We start from the raw sequence: 18,702 nt of genomic DNA on the forward strand, positions 1-18,702 counted from the left end.
TATATATACACACATTGGTATTACTATATATATATATATACACATTGGTATTACTATATATATATATACACACATTGGTATTACTATATATATATATACACACATTGGTATTACTATATATATATATATACACATTGGTATTACTATATATATATATATATATATATACACATTGGTATTACTATATATATATATATACACACATTAGTATTACTATATATATATATATATATACACACATTAGTATTACTATATATATATATATATATACACACATTAGTATTACTATATATATATATATATATATACACACATTAGTATTACTATATATATATATATACACATTAGTATTACTATATATATATATACACACATTAGTATTACTATATATATATATATATATACACACATTAGTATTACTATATATATATATATATATATATACACACATTGGTATATATAATATATATATAAATTTTAAAAAAATATTGAGTATTTGTCAAATAATAAATTCTGTGGCATAGCATTTTCCCAGGGTGCCCACGTGAATTCCCTTTCCTTAAGTATTCTATGTCTCAGGGCTCTCTTAAATTTCTGCTGTTACGACAGAAAGGATGTTCATAACAAGTTTTTCCTGTGTGATGTCACTGTGCTCCTCGCCTTTATATATACTGCAAAAAAGTTGGGAAAGCATCGAAGCCTCAGAGTTGAGGACAGGAGAGAGATCATATTTCACCAGCATCTATCCCAAGAACAAAAAAAAGTCATGTCCAGCATCAGACAAGGCAATAGATTTGCACTTCTAACTTTTTTTCTGACCAGTCTAAGGGTCAATGTCGCATTTCCCAATTCGTCGCCGATTATCAATTCCGGATGGGGGAGCCCAGACCGACTGATGCACCTGTACACGGCCACCGAATGGAACAGCTTCCACCTGCAGATCAACCATGACGGACACATTGATGGATCTCCCCACCAGACCATCTACAGTAAGTCCGGCTATGAAAATTTAAAAATTCTATTTTTTTTTTTTCTAATTTAAATTTTTTTTTTTTTCATTTTTTTTTAACACTGCATAATTTTGTTCTTGCTCTCTGCTATCGGCAATACCTAATTTTTAATTTATCAGTAGATCATTTTTTAAAATTTTACATTTTTTAATTTTTTTTTTTACCTTATTAAAAAACTTAAGCCAATTTTTATCACTTATATATTATTATGTGGTGTGACATATCACATGGTATTGTAATAACCTCAACGTGACCTCAACTAGTCCCAAATCAGTTGACTAGACAGTTGCCCCCTACCCCAATATTTATTTTTTACTCACTCCTGTTTCTGGTAGATAATGCCCTGTATCATGTATACACAAATGACTCCTTCTGTATTCAGTAATGTATAGACATTATACAGTACAGGCGGTCCCCTACTTAAGAACACCCAACTTACAGACGACCCCCTGGTTACATACCGACCTCTGGATGTTGGTAATTTACTGTACTTTGGTCCCAGAATACAATAAACAGCTGTAAGAGTTAATAAAGATGTCTGCAATGAAGCTTTATTGACAATCCTGGTTTTTCTGACAATCCAACATTTTTCAAATCCAATTGTCACGGAAACCAAAAAAAATTGGCTGAGGTTATAATTAAAAACTATACATTTCCGACTTACATACAAATTCAACTTAAGAACAAACCTACAGAACCGATCTTGTACATAACCCGGGGACTGCCTGTATATGATGCCTATGATGAATATTTTAGGCTCTATACTAAGATACAACATCCCTCATTCAATTAATGATGAATCAATAAATTCATCCAACATTTCAAAGTTTGGTGAAAATTTCCCAAAAAATGACTAAAATTGACATTGGGTCTCAGACTTTAGATATTGTCAGATACCAACTATTTTCTCGGGGTTAATGTTTTCTTTGTGCCTTTTTTTCCTTAGTAATTAAGAGAATTAAAAAAAAAGATTCTTAAAAACAAATAGAACCTTCTATTTTATGGAATGTGGGACCAGGGTCGATCCAAAAAGATCATACAGAGGGAACACAACGTTTGACACCCCCCTCCCCCCCCTGGGGCATTACTTGGCTTATTTAGTGTCATTTCATGTTCTTCACCTGAATTTTTTTTAACATTTAGGGGTTTTTTTCTTGCCTACAGGTGCATTAATGATTAGATCCGAGTCCGCGGGCAAGGTTGTCATTACGGGAGTCAAAAGTGGACGTTTCCTGTGCATGGACCGATTCGGCAACGTGTTTGGATCAGTAAGTAGTAAAATCAACAATTTCTTACATTTTTGTATAAAATCTAATATAACGTGAGACAACCAATCTTTATATAGTTTTAAGGGAACATGTCACCAAGTTTTACCCTATCATACTAGTCATACTGGAAATGTCCTTTCTAGAATTTTCTGTTTTATGTGAAATCTCACCTGTTTACCTTTAAAACTAAATATTCTCCTTATTTGTGTGAAAATGAGCAATGAAGAGTCATAGTTGCCTGTAATGAGTCAAGTTTAGATTCTTTACTTTAGACATCTCTACCTTCCGTTCTATAGCACCTAGAAACATGCTTCTGGTGTCATATTAAAGAGAAAAATCTAAAAGATGAGGATCATGTAAAGACATAGGCGAGAATGTGAGCTAAAGATAGTTCCCACCGCCCCTAGCCCCTAGCCACGCCCCAACCCCGCCCCCTCATGAATACGTTGGACAGCTTTGTAAGCTGTCCGACAATTACACTGTGCCCTGCCGCAGTGTTAGGTAGTGTTACTGGAGGTTTCCGGTAACGCTATCACTCTAACACTGCGGCGTTTGATCAAGCACTAGGAGCTGCTTACTTTAGTAACATCTCCTAGTGCCGATAAATTGGGTGACAGGTCCTCTTTAAAGGACATCTACCACCAGGATCAAGGATTGTAAACCAAGCACACTGACATACTGGTGTGTGCCCCTTTGGCAGGATCCACTCTTCTTTTAGCTTCTTATGCCCTTGTTTTCAAGAAACTAAAGGCTTTAAAATTATGCTAATTAACACCTATGGAGCTGGGAGCCCCCTCGGGCTCATTTGCATAATTTTGCATTCTTTGCATAAGAAGCTAAAAGAAGCACAGATCCTGCCAGAGGGGACATACACCAGTATGTCAGTGTGCTTGGTTTACAATCCTTGATCCTGGTGGTAGATTTCCTTTAATATGCCACCAGAATCATTTTCCTTGGTATTATAGAACCAAAGATACAATCACCTGAATTGATTCTCCCTCTGCAGCCTCTAAATTTGACTCATCCCAGGCAAAATATGACTCTTCCCTGCTCATTTTCATATGACTTTGGGGGAGATTTTAAATAGGAAACGGGGGAGATTTCACATCAATAATAAATCTGTAAAGCGCTACGGAATTTGATGACGCTATGCAAATGAAGATTATTATTATTAATGAGGGAATTCTAGAAAGGACATTTGATACCCTACCTGTAGAGGCTGTGAGCTTAGAGGGGTAAAATTGGGTGACAGGTTCCCTTTAAAATTAGCAGTGATCTAATTGGTTACTGTTGGGATCAATGTAGTCTTATGATGAAGAACAATATCTGTGAAGAACACATTGCAGATGTATGGAAACATCTGCAATGTGTTCTTCACCCATATTGTTCATCACATACTATTGTGAAGAACACCGTTCGGCACGCGTGTCTTCGGATAAGTTAGCAGATGTACGGAACATCTGCAATGTGTTCTTCACTGTGTTCTTTTAATGTGTTCTTTCAGTGCAAACATCTGCAATGTGTTCTTCTTTAAAGTTCTTTCAATATGTTCTTTCAGTGAAAAATGCTCGAGTCTCCCATTGACTTCAATGGGGCTTGTTATTCGATACGAGCACTCGAGCATTAGGAAAAGTTCGACTCGAGTAACGAGCACTCGAGCATTTTAGTGCTCGCTCATCTCTACTGGTAGTAGGTAAATCAGACCAGCCAGGCAAAGCAACTGATCTCCAAGTAGACATGACCATTCCTTGGAGCTTTCTTAATCCATAAACCATTACAACTTCACAAAGTTACCCATATATCTTAGATGTTGTTCAACTGCTCATTTGGTCAAGTGATATGCCCCCCATCTCCCTCGTGTACAAGCACGCTAGATTTGACTAATCAGGTTTATCTTTGTCAATGTGAAGAAAGATCTAAGACACTTCCAAAATCTCCTGATGTGGAGCAGGAAAAAAGCTTTGGCCATGTTGACACCCAACATACCCAGTGCTTATTCCCCCCATTATGGTGGGAACATAACCTCTGGGCTTCCACCTCCATTGCTAGAATATGGGGACCACCGCACTGGAATGACACCTTGCATAGATGGCATCTAGGACAATATGAGTGCAAGTTGTGTGGTCTACAAAAAGTCTAGAGAATGGATCCCACTGATTCAAATATGAATCTATAGCTCTGTTTTTGGTTCGAACAGTTATCATGAATCTGATATCTTTGGAGGCATCACAAACATGTAGATGTCTTGAGAGACCCTAGACACATATGTGGTATTATTTTTTAATTGACTAGGGGGCCTTCTCAAAAATGAAAACAGTCAAGGGTCTGGTTGTCCTAAACTACCATGGATTAGCTACCAGGACTATACTTGATAGCCGGCCATTTTTCGGTTAGACACCATAAACCATAGATGGTCGAGTAAATCCATCAAAGTTGACCAGTTGACATCTAACATGTCAAGTCAACTTCACATTTGAAGAGTTACCCACTCACTCCATATGTGGTGAAGAACTGGGACCCCTTAGGTTGACTCACACGAACATCCCATGTATTATCAAAGCCTACTGTAAGAAAAATTAGGAAATTTTTCTGTAATATTCTTGATAAATTGAGTTATTAACGAGCATACATATTTCTCAGCACTACTTTAGCTATGACGACTGCGTCTTCAAGCACGAAACCCTCGAGAACCGTCATGACGTCTACCATTCTCCAAAGCACAACTACCTTCTAAGCCTTAAAAAGCCAAAACATTTTTTCCGCCCCGGAATGGACTTGCCTCCCTATTCCCAGTTTTTGTCTATGGAGAACCAAATCCCTATCACCAGATTCATCACTCCCGAGCCCGTTCGACATACAAGAAGCGCTGACCTCTATCCAGATCCTCTCAACGTCAGTAGAGGAAAGAAGCCGACTCTGAACTACCCAACTCCCAAGGATGCTCAAGACGTCAAGCCCTCCGACCCTCAAGAGCCTTTAAGACCTAACAAAAATGAAAAGGAAGACCCTGAAGACCCAAGGGGCATTATTATCACAAGGAAAGAAAACCCACGTGAATATTTTTATAAGATAGCATCCCAACTCAGTGGCTTCAACTGATATGTAAGCTTTACAAAACCTAGAGTAGGTACTATAACCTTAAGGGATAGTTTTTTAAAAAAAATCCTCGATAAAATTATCGATCAAGCCTAGTTATTTTTATAATGCCCCATGGTTGAGGTCGAGCACCTCTGATTTTTCACCAATTTTTCTAAGCGTGCACTTGGTTTCCTTGAGTCATGACCTTCAGTTGTCTCATTTTAGGGCATGTGGATGTCAACTGGGACTTCCACATTTTGGGGCCTCCCTCGTTGAGCTTGAAGGGCCATCATGTAACACCAACATTTCTGGCTGGCTATGGCCATTGTCTAAGGTCTGGACAGGCAGTCCTACAGTGATCCACTTAGTATCACTGCATGAACTGACAACTTTGTTGATAAGTAGTCTAGGGCAACTGGGTGACAACTAACATGATGACTTCTTAAAAACAACCCAAAAAAGTATTGACAACCCTATGGGCAACCAAGTATTTTTTTAGGGGTTTCTTATAACTTTATGATGAAATTTTTATAATTTGGCAAAGTTGCAGGTGGGTGCTCTATTCCTATCAATAGAAAACATTCCAATGAAAAAAATCATAAATCCAGTACCTTTAAGTTATCAGTTATAGCCACAATAAAACTTGATGAGGATTTTTTTTTTAAATCTGTTAGTACCAGCCATAGTCTATCCCTTTAACAAGGATCAAGGTTTTTTTAAGGGGATGAATTTATTTTCATTTTTAAGATTGCACTACATTTTTTCGAGGGAATTCTTATGTACGAACTGCCTTAGAGTGGTAGTAGCTTTTTGTTTTCTTTAGCAACCAATTAAAACTAAGCTTTAAAGTTAAAAATTACACTGGAAAAAAAAATATTTTTGTTGGTTGCTATGGGGAATTAGGTTATGTTTGCTCTACCATAATACACGAGACGCATTGGGGATTTATTGTCTTACCTTCACTAGGGGGAGCATGCATACTATTTATTTATTAAACCTAAAAATAAAACACAGTCTACAGTATATTCTATGGCTCCCCCTAGTGGTGGTCACAGATAATCAAAATGTAATATTTATGTCTCTAACTTATATGATTTTTAAAAAAAATATAAATTCCTACAGAATTTTAGCTCTGAACCAAATTCGGGTGACATAAAGCCATCAGATGTATTTATCACCTGCAAGTCACAAGTTATAGGTAGATTATTATTTATGGCTTGTACCAAGGACCAAAATCGTAGTTTTTAAACCCAAACATTCTAATTAGCTATAATTAACAGCAGATTTTTAACCCCCAGGGCCATTAGTTACTGTTTTATGAGTTGTATAAGAGAATATTGGCAGCTTCTTCAACCAAATGGTTAAACTGATGATAACATTTTGCACTATTATATCGAGAGTGTATTATATAGAGTGTGTATTATATAGAGAGTGTATGCCTTTATTATAATGTCATCATGATGACTTTTTGGGGGTATTTTTGTAACTTTGTGCCTTACAATACGCCTTAAAGAAGGATCTATCACCTCCCCTGACATGTATGCTTTAGTAAATACTTGCCTTACCTATGAAATGGCAATTCTGTATTAAGCGATCCCTCAGTTATTCTTCCTGGAAGTATGTACATCCCTTAAGGAGCAGGTGTTGTCAGTAGGGAGTGTCTCTTGCCAATCTGACAATACCACACCCTGTTGACACCCACTTGTCAGCTTCTTTATACATTTCCAGGAGGAATAACGGAGAAATTACACAATGGGGGAGATTTATCATAAGTCTCTTAGATCAGAACTGTTCTACCAATCAGAGCACAGCTTTCATTTTCCCACAGCTGTCTATAAAATTAAAGCTGTACTCTGATTGGTTTCCATGGGAAACTAGAACAGTTTTACCTCAGAAACTTGATGATAAATCTCCCCAAATGAAGATACTGTCCAGAGTTGTCATTTTATGAGGCCAAAAGCTTTAAAGGAATTTTGACATGTGATAGGAGCCATTAGAGGGGATCTAATTTCCTACTTATGCCTTTTGTAGTCAAAAACTCCTTTCTGTTATTTAAAGGGGTTGTTCAGGATAAGGAAAACATGGCAGCACCATATCTGTCCATGAGGTTTCATCTCGTTTTCCAGTGAGGATGTGGTGCACTACCATACACAACCTGTAAAGAGAAGTGGCGCTGTTTTTGGAACAAACATGTCTTCCTAATTTTGGACAACGCCTTTAATGTTGACTTTTCTTTGCATGATGTTTTTATTAAGCTTCAGTACTGAATTCACCACAGATGTTGGACAATATTGTCCTTGGAAGTTTATGTAAACGCAGTGGAGGCAGCCATTTTGTGGCTGGGTTAACATACTTAAAGGGAAAGAGATGGCTGTCACTTTGCGGTCAAATTAGAGTTCATTGGTTCATACCCCTTAACTCTTTAGAATGAGATCCACTTTACTTAGGTTTAGGGTCTGAACTATGAAGATATAATCTTGTCATAGGCAAGAAGGGGGAAGCCATTTTGATTTCTGCTATGGGTTCGTAGCCTAAAATGGCAGCTTCCACTGCGTAAGCACTGTTCTTCTACAAATAAGGATGGACTGGCTTGAATATGTTTTGCTTTTTTTTAATGTAGGATTTTTGTCCTACGGGATAAGGTTGCGATATTTATTTATTTATTTGTAGTGTTGCTGGGATGGGATCATAGCTTTATTTATAGATATTTATGAGGCGTTCCACTAAGACGATGCTTTTCTCCTATGCAAATAAAATTCTTCATCACAACACCATGGAGTGTTCTTTTATTTATTTTTCTTCATCAAAATTAGCATTTTAGTGGGTTGACCACTTATAGAAAACTTTAACAGGGTAGGTATAAGACCCTGTTAAAGTTTCTTGTTCACTGCCACGAGGCTTGGGTCACATGACCACTTACAGCAGGACCTGAGACTTCCTGTCACAACCTGTGTCCTGCTGGCTTCCGGTGGATAGAAGGGGCGGTGCAGACATTACTGTGTGCATGCTGGGTACACCACTCTCATATTACTGGTAAGAGGGGAGTGACAAAGATATCCACACTGATATGGGAGTGGTTATGTGAGTGGTTTTGACTGCACAGCCTCCTCCATCCACCAGGACAGTGTGCACCACAGGAATTCTCGAGTCCTGCTGCCTCGGGGGCAGACATGCGGCTCCCGGCAACTAACGGGAGTCTTTATTAGGGTAAATATGATCCTAATATTAGTCCTATACTTACCCTGTTTGAGTTTACTAAAATTGGCCAACCCTTTTAATATTAGATTGGTTGGGGTCCGACCATGACACCCTCACCGATCACCTACCAAAAATTTGGTAGGTTAGTGACATCAACTTTATTGGTCAATGGTCAGGTTCCAATGAATTAAGGCTGCAGTCTCCCATATTTAACCCCCCTTCCCGGATTTAACGGTCTGAAGAGCAATTCGGGACAAGGTACATTCAAATTTTCATCCAGTAGGTGGCAGCATCACCCACAGCAACAAGGGAATTCATCTCAAGATGCTCTGCTTCATCTCCCGATTCTTGTGTTGCTCCATATTCTGGGAAGAAGGTTCATGGGGTAACGGAATACGCTTCAGACAACGAGTGGCTACCTATGACCACAGGAGATCACTTCCTCCATCACAAGTGAAGTCCTGTGGTCGGCGGAGGTCCCTTTTGGCCAAAGTGGGTCCTATGACCCCCTGAAAATCAGGCGCCACAGACCACACAGTCCTGGAACCACACAGGAACCGTGGGAACTAAGGTGGCCAAGTAAAAGAAAACATATTTTACCTTGTTCAAGCTCCTCGTTCCTATAGTCCATAAATAGGCAAGGGGCCAGGAGGTTAACTGAAAGGGGTAGTCTGGTCACACCTTGTCCAGGAGAACATAGGGGCCTTAAAGTTTTTTTTCCCCTCATGATACAACCATGGTATAAAATATATCCCACTTTGATATATGTTTACATGACAAAGCATAGGCCTCATAGTAAAACTACCCATGGTATTGTAGCAACCAATCACAGCTCAGATTTTATTTTGCCACAACTATTTTAGAAATGAAAGGTGAGTTCTGGTTGGTTGCTATGAGCAACAATAACAGATTTAAAATAAGAGACATGATAGAGTAGGCCTATGTCCTACCTGTGTATATACTGCCCTCCTGTGAGCTATGCTAGAATGACATTGTCAATTACATTAAATTTAACGAAGAAATTGTAGCATAATAACATAAATGTTAAGAAATTGCTTTAAGGAATCAGAAGATTAAACTGCACATTTGACACTATGGGGCACATTTACTTACCCGGTCCTGTCGCGGTCCCTGATCCGGACGGTCCGACGAAGATGAAGTCCGGCACGAGTCACCAAGATCGTGCGCCGATATCCTGCATGTGTCGCTTCCCGGCTGAGGTCCGCCGGAGTTCACCTTCTTCTTCCCGGTGTATGTAAGTGCATGTCTTGCGACACTATTTGCGATGTTAAATTCCGCGCGTTGTCTGAATCCGCCGGATCGTCCGACGGCCCGCCCCCGATTTGTGTCGCGTGAAAGCCGGCGCCGATGCACCAAAATCTGATTGCATGCACCAAAAAACCCTGTTAAATGTGGCGCAACACGGAAATCGTCGGGAAACTCTACGAAAATTCGGTCCGGGGATCTTTAGTAAATGAGCCTTTCCAGGTTGCCAGATTAAAGGGTTTTTTCCCACCAAACAACTTAGGCCCTATCTACACTTAGACGCCCACATATCAGCAAGTATGGATACGGTCTAACTTGTTTGGTGGAAAACCCCTTTAAGACCATAACTCTAGAATATACAAGAGGATTCTCCTCAGACTGTACAGCCCCTTTAAGGGATATTCACAGTGGGCGGATAAGAAGGATTTTTGGAGCGTTTTTTTGCAAGTGGATGAGAAAGTCCTCAACCTGTGACACTAGTCCACTCAGCTGTATTTGGAAACTGCTAACTGCTGTATGATTTGGGGTCCCACACATTTTGGATAAATATTGGAATCAAGAAAGAGAGACCCTTTCTCTGTGTCTCCCAGACTATAGATAGGTCAAAAGTGGAATACGCCTTTAAGTTTTCCAAAATTTCCTTTCACCTTTAAGAGGCCACGGAATTTTCCAGTAGCTGCTGCATATAAAGTAACATAACATTTTGCTTTTATCCTTCTTAGAACTCAGCGATGTCATATATTCCTGGCTTCTTATTTTCATTTTGATTTTATTCCCGCCAAATGCCGTCCCTCCTCATGTTTCCGGCCGTGTGCCATGTGCCCCGCGCTGCCTTAGAAGAGGAACCCGTCATATAATCCAGTTAGGCCAAATATACTTCCTGTGAATGTGTGCCAGGGACGTATTAATATCACTCATATAATTATAAGGAGCGCGGCCGGGGCACCCTGCTATAAATGGCTGCCAAGAGGAAGACTTACCTGCGCACATCTGTGCTAGCGACATGACATCCACTACATGAACGTCCTGCTAAGGGGGCCGAGATTGGTTTTGCTGGTATTGCAATACATGGAGAGGTGTGAAGATGTTTTTGGAAGAAATCACACGTTTTTCCAAATCCAGACAACCCCTGCAATAATCATATAAACACGGCCCTGCATGGTGTGCTCTATTTCCTCTTTTGTCCCTGGCAGTTTGTCCCTCTCTAGGTCTCGTTGGTCTATTCTCTACGTCTAGGCTCTGTTGATCTTCTCTCTAGGCTTATGCTCTGTCATTCTTCTGTCTAGGTCCCGTTGGTCTACTCTCTACGTATAGGCTCTGTGGTTCTTCTCACTAGGTCTCGTTCTCTACGTCTAGGCTCTTCCGATCTTCTCTCTAGGCTTATGCCCTGTCATTCTTCTCACTAGGTCTCGGTGGTCTATTCTCTAGGTGTAGGCTCTGTCGTTCTTCTCACTAGGTCTCGTTCTCTACGTCTAGGCTCTTCCGATCTTCTCTCTAGGCTTACGCCCTGTCGTTCTTCTCACTAGGTCTCAGTGGTCTATTCTCTATGTGTAGGCTCTGTCGTTCTTCTCACTAGGTCTCGTTGGTCTATTCTCTATGTGTAGGCTCTGTCTTCCTCTCACTAGGTCTTGTTAGTCTATTCTCTATATGTAGGCTCTGTCGTTCTTCTCACTAGGTCTCGTTGGTCTATTCTCTACGTCTAGGCTCTGTCGTTTTTCTCACTAGGTCTCGTTAGTCTATTCTCTATGTGTAGGCTCTGTCGTTCCTCTCACTAGGTCTCGTTAGTCTATTCTCTACGTGTAGGCTCTGTCGTTCTTCTCACTAGGTCTCGTTAGTCTATTCTCTATATGTAGGCTCTGTCTCGTTAGTCTATTCTCTATATGTAGGCTCTGTCGTTCTTCTCACTAGGTCTCGTTGGTCTATTCTCTATGTGTAGGCTCTGTCGTTCCTCTCACTAGGTCTCGTTGGTCTATTCTCTATGTGTAGGCTCTGTCTTCCTCTCACTAGGTCTCGTTAGTCTATTCTCTATATGTAGGCTCTGTCGTTCTTCTCACTAGGTCTCGTTGGTCTATTCTCTATATGTAGGCTCTGTCGTTCTTCTCACTAGGTCTCGTTAGTCTATTCTCTATATGTAGGCTCTGTCGTTCTTCTCACTAGGTCTCGTTAGTCTATTCTCTATATGTAGGCTCTGTCGTTCTTCTCACTAGGTCTCGTTAGTCTATTCTCTATATGTAGGCTCTGTCGTTCCTCTCACTAGGTCTCGTTGGTCTATTCTCTATGTGTAGGCTCTGTCTTCCTCTCACTAGGTCTCGTTAGTCTATTCTCTATATGTAGGCTCTGTCGTTCTTCTCACTAGGTCTCGTTGGTCTATTCTCTATATGTAGGCTCTGTCGTTCTTCTCACTAGGTCTCGTTAGTCTATTCTCTATATGTAGGCTCTGTCGTTCTTCTCACTAGGTCTTGTTAGTCTATTCTCTATATGTAGGCTCTGTCGTTCTTCTCACTAGGTCTCGTTAGTCTATTCTCTATATGTAGGCTATGTCGTTCTTCTCACTAGGTCTCTTTGGTCTATTCTCTATGTGTAGGCTCTGTCGTTCTTCTCACTAGGTCTCGTTAGTCTATTCTCTATATGTAGTCTCTGTCGTTCTTCTCACTAGGTCTCTTTGGTCTATTCTCTATATGTAGGCTCTGTCGTTCTTCTCACTAGGTCTCGTTGGTCTATTCTCTATGTGTAGGCTCTGTCGTTCTTCTCACTAGGTCTCGTTGGTCTATTCTCTATGTGTAGGCTCGGTCGTTCTTCTCACTAGGTCTCGTTAGTCTATTCTCTATGTGTAGGCTCTGTCTTCCTCTCACTAGGTCTCGTTGGTCTATTCTCTATGTGTAGGCTCTGTCGTTCCTCTCACTAGGTCTTGTTGGTCTATTCTCTATGTGTAGGCTCTGTCGTTCTTCTCACTAGGTCTCGTTAGTCTATTCTCTATATGTAGGCTCTGTCGTTCTTCTCACTAGGTCTCGTTGGTCTATTCTCTATGTGTAGGCTCTGTCGTTCCTCTCACTAGGTCTCGTTAGTCTATTCTCTATATATAGGCTCTGTCGTTCTTCTCACTAGGTCTCGTTGGTCTATTCTCTATGTGTAGGCTCTGTCGTTCCTCTCACTAGGTCTCGTTGGTCTATTCTCTATGTGTAGGCTCTGTCGTTCTTCTCACTAGGTCTCGTTAGTCTATTCTCTATATGTAGGCTCTGTCGTTCTTCTCACTAGGTCTCGTTGGTCTATTCTCTATGTGTAGGCTCTGTCTTCCTCTCACTAGGTCTCGTTAGTCTATTCTCTATATGTAGGCTCTGTCGTTCTTCTCACTAGGTCTCGTTAGTCTATTCTCTATATTTAGGCTCTGTCGTTCTTCTCACTAGGTCTCGTTAGTCTATTCTCTATATGTAGGCTCTGTCGTTCTTCTCACTAGGTCTCGTTGGTCTATTCTCAATGTGTAGGCTCTGTCGTTCTTCTCACTAGGTCTCGTTAGTCTATTCTCTATATGTAGTCTCTGTCGTTCTTCTCACTAGGTCTCTTTGGTCTATTCTCAATGTGTAGGCTCTGTCGTTCTTCTCACTAGGTCTCGTTGGTCTATTCTCTATGTGTAGGCTCTGTCGTTCTTCTCACTAGGTCTCGTTAGTCTATTCTCTATATGTAGGCTCTGTCGTTCTTCTCACTAGGTCTCGTTGGTCTATTCTCTATGTGTAGGCTCTGTCTTCCTCTCACTAGGTCTCGTTAGTCTATTCTCTATATGTAGGCTCTGTCGTTCTTCTCACTAGGTCTCGTTGGTCTATTCTCTATGTGTAGGCTCTGTCTTCCTCTCACTAGGTCTCGTTAGTCTATTCTCTATATGTAGGCTCTGTCGTTCTTCTCACTAGGTCTCGTTGGTCTATTCTCTATGTGTAGGCTCTGTCTTCCTCTCACTAGGTCTCGTTAGCCTATTCTCTATATGTAGGCTCTGTCGTTCTTCTCACTAGGTCTCGTTGGTCTATTCTCTACGTCTAGGCTCTGTCGTTCTTCTCACTAGGTCTCGTTAGTCTATTCTCTATATGTAGGCTCTGTCGTTCTTCTCACTAGGTCTCGTTAGTCTATTCTCTATGTGTAGGCTCTGTCGTTCTTCTCACTAGGTCTCGTTGGTCTATTCTCTATATGTAGGCTCTGTCGTTCTTCTCACTAGGTCTCGTTAGTCTATTCTCTATATGTAGGCTCTGTCGTTCTTCTCACTAGGTCTCGTTGGTCTATTCTCTATGTGTAGGCTCTGTCGTTCTTCTCACTAGGTCTCGTTAGTCTATTCTCTATATGTAGGCTCTGTCGTTCTTCTCACTAGGTCTCGTTGGTCTATTCTCTATGTGTAGGCTCTGTCGTTCCTCTCACTAGGTCTCGTTAGTCTATTCTCTATATATAGGCTCTGTCGTTCTTCTCACTAGGTCTCGTTAGTCTATTCTCTATATGTAGGCTCTGTCGTTCTTCTCACTAGGTCTCGTTGGTCTATTCTCTATGTGTAGGCTCTGTCTTCCTCTCACTAGGTCTCGTTAGTCTATTCTCTATATGTAGGCTCTGTCGTTCTTCTCACTAGGTCTCGTTAGTCTATTCTCTATATGTAGGCTCTGTCGTTCTTCTCACTAGGTCTCGTTAGTCTATTCTCTATATGTAGGCTCTGTCGTTCTTCTCACTAGGTCTCGTTAGTCTATTCTCTATATGTAGGCTCTGTCGTTCTTCTCACTAGGTCTCGTTAGTCTATTCTCTATATGTAGGCTCTGTCGTTCTTCTCACTAGGTCTCGTTAGTCTATTCTCTATATGTAGTCTCTGTCGTTCTTCTCACTAGGTCTCTTTGGTCTATTCTCAATGTGTAGGCTCTGTCGTTCTTCTCACTAGGTCTCGTTAGTCTATTCTCTATATGTAGGCTCTGTCGTTCTTCTCACTAGGTCTCGTTAGTCTATTCTCTATATGTAGTCTCGGTCGTTCTTCTCACTAGGTCTCGTTGGTCTATTCTCTATGTGTAGGCTCTGTCTTCCTCTCACTAGGTCTCGTTAGTCTATTCTCTATATGTAGGCTCTGTCGTTCTTCTCACTAGGTCTCGTTGGTCTATTCTCTATGTGTAGGCTCTGTCTTCCTCTCACTAGGTCTCGTTAGTCTATTCTCTATATGTAGGCTCTGTCGTTCTTCTCACTAGGTCTCGTTGGTCTATTCTCTATGTGTAGGCTCTGTCTTCCTCTCACTAGGTCTCGTTAGTCTATTCTCTATATGTAGGCTCTGTCGTTCTTCTCACTAGGTCTCGTTGGTCTATTCTCTACGGCTAGGCTCTGTCGTTCTTCTCACTAGGTCTCGTTAGTCTATTCTCTATATGTAGGCTCTGTCGTTCTTCTCACTAGGTCTCGTTAGTCTATTCTCTATGTGTAGGCTCTGTCGTTCTTCTCACTAGGTCTCGTTAGTCTATTCTCTATATGTAGGCTCTGTCGTTCTTCTCACTAGGTCTCGTTAGTCTATTCTCTATATGTAGGCTCTGTCGTTCTTCTCACTAGGTCTCGTTGGTCTATTCTCTATATGTAGGCTCTGTCGTTATTCTCACTAGGTCTCGTTAGTCTATTCTCTATATGTAGGCTCTGTCGTTCCTCTCACTAGGTCTCGTTAGTCTATTCTCTATATGTAGGCTCTGTCGTTCTTCTCACTAGGTCTCGTTGGTCTATTCTCTATATGTAGGCTCTGTCGTTCTTCTCACTAGGTCTCGTTAGTCTATTCTCTATATGTAGGCTCTGTCGTTCTTCTCACTAGGTCTCGTTAGTCTATTCTCTATATGTAGGCTCTGTCGTTCTTCTCACTAGGTCTCGTTAGTCTATTCTCTATATGTAGGCTCTGTCGTTCTTCTCACTAGGTCTCGTTCGTCTATTCTCAATATGTAGGCTCTGTCGTTCTTCTCACTAGGTCTCGTTAGTCTATTCTCTATGTGTAGGCTCTGTCGTTCCTCTCACTAGGTCTTGTTAGTCTATTCTCTATGTGTAGGCTCTGTCGTTCTTCTCACTAGGTCTCGTTAGTCTATTCTCTACATGTAGGCTCTGTCTTTCTTCTCACTAGGTCTCGTTGGTCTATTCTCTATGTGTAGGCTCTGTCGTTCCTCTCACTAGGTCTCGTTAGTCTATTCTCTATATATAGGCTCTGTCGTTCTTCTCACTAGGTCTCGTTGGTCTATTCTCTATGTGTAGGCTCTGTCGTTCCTCTCACTAGGTCTCGTTAGTCTATTCTCTATATGTAGGCTCTGTCGTTCTTCTCACTAGGTCTCGTTAGTCTATTCTCTATATGTAGGCTCTGTCGTTCTTCTCACTAGGTCTCGTTGGTCTATTCTCTACGTCTAGGCTCTGTGGTTCTTCTCACTAGGTCTCGTTAGTCTATTCTCTATATGTAGGCTCTGTCGTTCTTCTCACTATGTCTCGTTAGTCTATTCTCTATGTGTAGGCTCTGTCGTTCTTCTCACTAGGTCTCGTTAGTCTATTCTCTATATGTAGGCTCTGTCGTTCTTCTCACTAGGTCTCGTTAGTCTATTCTCTATATGTAGGCTCTGTCGTTCTTCTCACTAGGTCTCGTTAGTCTATTCTCTATATGTAGGCTCTGTCGTTCTTCTCACTAGGTCTCGTTGGTCTATTCTCTACGTCTAGGCTCTGTCGTTCTTCTCACTAGGTCTCGTTAGTCTATTCTCTATGTGTAGGCTCTGTCGTTCTTCTCACTAGGTCTCGTTAGTCTATTCTCTATATGTAGGCTCTGTCGTTCTTCTCACTAGGTCTCGTTAGTCTATTCTCTATATGTAGGCTCTGTCGTTATTCTCACTAGGTCTCGTTAGTCTATTCTCTATATGTAGGCTCTGTCGTTCTTCTCACTAGGTCTCGTTGGTCTATTCTCTACGTCTAGGCTCTGTCGTTCTTCTCACTAGGTCTCGTTAGTCTATTCTCTATGTGTAGGCTCTGTCGTTCTTCTCACTAGGTCTCGTTGGTCTATTCTCTATGTGTAGGCTCTGTCTTCCTCTCACTAGGTCTCGTTAGTCTGTTCTCTATATGTAGGCTCTGTCGTTCCTCTCACTAGGTCTCGTTAGTCTATTCTCTATGTGTAGGCTCTGTCGTTCCTCTCACTAGGTCTTGTTAGTCTATTCTCTATGTGTAGGCTCTGTCGTTCTTCTCACTAGGTCTCGTTGGTCTATTCTCTACGTCTAGGGCCTGTTGATCTTCTCTCTAGGTTTAGGCCCTGTCAGGCTTCTCTCTTAATCTAGGCTCTGTCTGTTTTCTTACTGGGTCCCGTCCCTGTTAGAGTACTCTCTAGGTCTAGGCCCTGTTGATCTTTTCTCTAAGTTTAGGCCCCATGAGTCTTCTCCCTGGGTCTAGGCCCTGTCAGTTTTCCCACTAGGTACTGGCCCATCAGTCTACTCTCTGGGTCTAGGCCCTGCCGGTCTTCTCTCTAGATCTAAGACCTGCCTATCTCACAATGTCTAGGCTGTACTACTCCTATCTTTAGGCCATGTCAGTCTTCTCTTTAGATCTAGGTCCTGACACTCTTCTCTAAGTCTAGGCCTTGTTGGTCTTCTCTGTAAACTTGGTTCCTTTCAGTCTTCTCTCTATTTCTAGGCCTGTGGGTCACTCTAGGCTCTGTCGGCCTGAATAACTGTAGCCTTTCAGCCTTTGCATTGGGGCTTTCACCCAGCTGCTACTGGGGATAGTGCAACACGTCTTCATCCCCCACGTTGAGGTGGTGATCCACCTACAGCTGCCATTGGTAGTTGTGTGTATCATCTCCACTCAGCTCAGGGATGAAACAAGACATGTTTCTGCCTGCATCAGTGTCGCCACAACATTCACAAGGTATGTTTGGTTCACAATGCATGAAATCAAACGGTAGATTTCCTTAAAATCATAAGAACCATGGGGAACTTACTTGATTTAGCCTTGCGAAGGAATGTCTGATGGGAAATGATCGACTTGTATAAATATAGAAATTACCTATACAAAAAGTATGGTGAAAAGCACTTCCACTTAAATATCTCTCCCTAAAAAAATGGTGGCACATCCCGCATAAATCCAAAACCAGACCCTTTTAGCAAAAGAATTATAAATCTGTGTACTGTAAAGTAAAACTGGGGAACTTCTAAAGAGCAGTGAATCTATGGGAATTCTGGTTCTTTACTGTTAGAGCTGTAAATCTATGCAATAGCCTCACAATCTGGTTCTTTACTGTAATTCTATAGATCTTCTGGTTCTTTCCTGTAAGAGCTGTAAATCTATGAGCCTTCTGTTTCTTTACTGTAAGAGCTTTCTGAGAAAACTTTAGATTCAAAGCTCTTACAGTAAATAACCAGATTGTGAGAAAGCCTATTACTTAGATTCAATCTGGTTCTTTACTGTAAGAGCTGTGAATGTACAGGGGCATCTGGTTATTTACTGTAAGAGCTGTAAATCTATGAGACTTCTAGTTCTTTACTGCAAGAGCTGTACTTCTATAGGTCTCCTGGTTCTTTACTGTAAGAGCTTTGTGAGAAAACCTTAGATTCAAACCTTAGATTCTTTAGAGCTCTTACAGTAGAGAACCAGATGTCCCATACATTCACAGATCTTACAGCAAAGAACCAGATTGTGAGAAAGCCTAATGCTTAGATTCAATCTGGTTCTTTACTGTAAGAGCTGTGAATCTGTACAATAGGCTTCCTCACAATCTGGTTCTTTACTGTAAGAGCTGGGAATGTAAGTAACATGCTTGCCCATTATTTGATTCTTTACTGTACTGTAAGTTCCATTGTATCCATTGGATTTATGGTTCTGCTGTGAATCTAAGCAACAGGCTTCCTCAGCATTTGGAGCTACGAACCCATGCAATGTAGCAC

General features: G+C 41.0%; 1 protein-coding gene across 1 annotated transcript; it reads left to right on the forward strand.

The window, feature by feature from the left end:
* Positions 1–681: 681 nt before the first annotated feature.
* On the forward strand, positions 682–8,125 carry FGF23 (fibroblast growth factor 23). Its single transcript, XM_072145418.1, has 3 exons — positions 682–989; positions 2,175–2,278; positions 4,919–8,125. Exons 1-3 carry the CDS (start codon positions 767–769, stop codon positions 5,375–5,377), a joined length of 786 nt encoding a protein of 261 aa, XP_072001519.1. The 5' UTR covers positions 682–766; the 3' UTR covers positions 5,378–8,125.
* Positions 8,126–18,702: the final 10,577 nt, after the last annotated feature.

Source organism: Engystomops pustulosus, chromosome 4 (assembly GCF_040894005.1).
Source record: "Engystomops pustulosus chromosome 4, aEngPut4.maternal, whole genome shotgun sequence".
Classification (NCBI taxonomy): Eukaryota; Metazoa; Chordata; class Amphibia; order Anura; family Leptodactylidae; genus Engystomops; species Engystomops pustulosus.

Coding starts and splice junctions, on each gene's coding strand:
- FGF23 (XM_072145418.1), top strand. CDS start 767: ATGTCCAGCATCAGACAAGGCAATAGATTTGCACTTCTAACTTTTTTT. Junction 990..2,174: donor TCCCCACCAGACCATCTACA/GTAAGTCCGGCT, acceptor TCTTGCCTACAG/GTGCATTAATGATTAGATCC. Junction 2,279..4,918: donor TCGGCAACGTGTTTGGATCA/GTAAGTAGTAAA, acceptor CATATTTCTCAG/CACTACTTTAGCTATGACGA.